General features: G+C 48.9%; 1 protein-coding gene across 2 annotated transcripts in view; it reads left to right on the plus strand.

Moving 5' to 3' along the window:
• Positions 1-2,500, plus strand: part of LOC144513649 (5'-AMP-activated protein kinase subunit gamma-1-like) — a 27,182-nt gene that overhangs the window by 2,157 nt on the left and 22,525 nt on the right. Inside the window, exons 1-4 of one of the 2 annotated variants that reach the window (XM_078244816.1) lie at positions 84-231; positions 335-407; positions 1,229-1,362; positions 1,734-1,831. In XM_078244816.1, the coding sequence (XP_078100942.1) occupies positions 354-407; positions 1,229-1,362; positions 1,734-1,831 (286 nt within the window). In that variant the 5' untranslated portion in view covers positions 84-231; positions 335-353. Of the gene's footprint in view, positions 1-83; positions 232-334; positions 408-1,228; positions 1,363-1,733; positions 1,832-2,500 lie in introns of those variants that run through there. The other variant, XM_078244815.1, reaches the window with a different exon arrangement.

The raw sequence follows: 2,500 nt of genomic DNA on the forward strand, positions 1-2,500 counted from the left end.
TGAACACCTGTTTCCTGGGTGAAAGCCTTGTGTTTTAGGAGCCAAACATCTCCCCCGACCTCCTCTCTACGAGGATCCTCACGCTCTGATACAGCAGCAGTCAACTATACATTCATACTAGAATACATACCAGTTACACAGCTTTACTTTACTCAGATATATGGATGGATGCTTCATGAGAAAAGGCTGGCTTAAACTGACGGGAGCAACGTGATATCATGACTTTAGCGAGTATGCGTCTTGATAACATGCCAATAATGGCACACACTGTACGCCACTTCATGAGATCAGTCTGACGGGATCGTGTCTCTAATACAGCGTTGTGTCTCTGCAGGACCGACAGAGAGTCTGAGATGCCTCTCCTGGAGGAAGACGCTGGTCGAGCAGAGAGAGACGGCAGCAGGAAGGTAAAAACCAAACGCTTTGTTTTAAACTCTTAAAGCAGCGGGGGGCCTTCACATGAAGCAACCATATTGATTGGTTTGAGATAGTTCAAGCCACTGGTCCAAGATAGAAAGGTGTTTCCAAATGTCTCCAGTTTAGGGGCTCGGAAACACCAGAGCAGGGGGAATGAGAGGGGGAACACCAGAGCAGGGGGAATGAGAGGGGGGAAACACCAGAGCAGGGAGGGAATGAGAGGGGAGACACCAGAGCAGGAGGAATGAGAGGGGGGACACCAGAGCAGGGGGAATGAGAGGGGGAACACCAGAGCAGGGGGAATGAGAGGGGGGAACACCAGAGCAGGGGGAATGAGAGGTGGAAACACCAGAGCAGGGGGAATGAGAGGGGGGAACACCAGAGCAGGGGGAATGAGAGGGGGGAACACCAGAGCAGGGGGAATGAGAGGGGGAGACACCAGAGCAGGGGGAATGAGAGGGGGAAACACCAGAGCAGGGGGAATGAGAGGGGGGAAACACCAGAGCAGGGAGGAATGAGAGGGGAGAACACCAGAGCAGGGAGGGAATGAGAGGGGGGGAACACCAGAGCAGGGGGAATGAGAGGGGGACACCAGAGCAGGGGGAATGAGAGGGGGGACACACCAGAGCAGGGGGAATGAGAGGGGGAACACCAGAGCAGGGAATGAGAGGGGGAAACACCAGAGCAGGGGGAATGAGAGGGGGGAACAACAGAGCAGGGGGAATGAGAGGGGGGAACACCAGAGCAGGGGAGAATGAGAGGGAAACGTAGCGATGGAGATGGAGCTTGAGTGTGTGTTCCTGTCCTGCAGGCGGAGGCTCTGAGCCCCACCAGGAGCTTCTTCCATCGGGCTCCGTTCAGGCCTCGCTCCGCTTCAAACAGCATGAGTCCCAGCTCCCCAAAAACCCTCCCCCCCCAGCAGGAGTCCCCCAAACCTCCACGCAGGTACACACCACAGACTCTATATAACTCCCATATATATATATATATATATATATATATATATATATATATATATATATATATATATATATATATATATATATATATATATATGTGAGATTCAGATAGCTGAAGAGGGATTTTATGAGAATGTGAGACCAGACAATGACTCAACATCACCAGCAGAGGGCTGTCAAATATTGATATATCGATATTGTGATACAAGATTAGATATCGTCTTAGATTTTGGATATCATCATCGTAATATGGCATAAGTGATAAATTGTTTATATATATATATATATATATATATATATATATATATACTGTATATATCAAAGACTAACGATACATGTATCACTACTCTGTTTCAGGATGAGTTTCAGTGGAATCTTCAGGTCCAGGGACTCAAACCAGCAACCCTCGACTTCCATCAAACTGTTCACACGCAACAAGAGAGACAAGGACAGAGGTGTGTCTGTGTTTGTTTGTGTGAGTGTGTGTCTGTGTGTGTGTCTGTGTGTGTGTGTGTGTGTATGTGTGTGTGTGTGTGTGTGTGTGTGTGTGTGTGTGTGTGTGTGTGTGTGTGTGTGTGTGTGTGTGTGTGTGTGTGTCTGACTGTCTGACTGACTGACTGACTGAGTGATAGACTGATAGACTGACTGTCTGACTGTCTGTCTGTCTGTCTGACTGTCTGACTGACTGTCTGACTGTCTGACTGACTGTCTGTCTGACTGACTGACTGTCTGTCTGTCTGTCTGACTGTCTGACTGTCTGACTGACTGACTGACTGTCTGTCTGACTGACTGTCTGTCTGTCTGACTGACTGACTGTCTGTCTGACTGTCTGACTGTCTGACTGTCTGACTGACTGACTGACTCCACCACTAGATGTCAGCAGTGTTGCAGGTTGCTGTGTGTGAGATGAAAGGATGAAACAAGGACTCTGAGCTGTGATGTTATGATGTAACAGTTAGGGAGGTCAGCTGGTTGAGGAACAGATCTGAAGGTTGAGAGTTCAAATCCCTCCGGTTTCTGTTTTCCTTCTGCAAAGACTCCGTACGCTTCAAAGTAGAACTGAATCTGTGTGTGTGCGTGTGCGTGCGTGCATGCGCGTGTGTGTGCGTGCGTGTATGCACGTG

This window comes from Sander vitreus, unplaced genomic scaffold (genome assembly GCF_031162955.1).
Source record: "Sander vitreus isolate 19-12246 unplaced genomic scaffold, sanVit1 ctg309_0, whole genome shotgun sequence".
Lineage (NCBI taxonomy): Eukaryota > Metazoa > Chordata > Actinopteri > Perciformes > Percidae > Sander > Sander vitreus.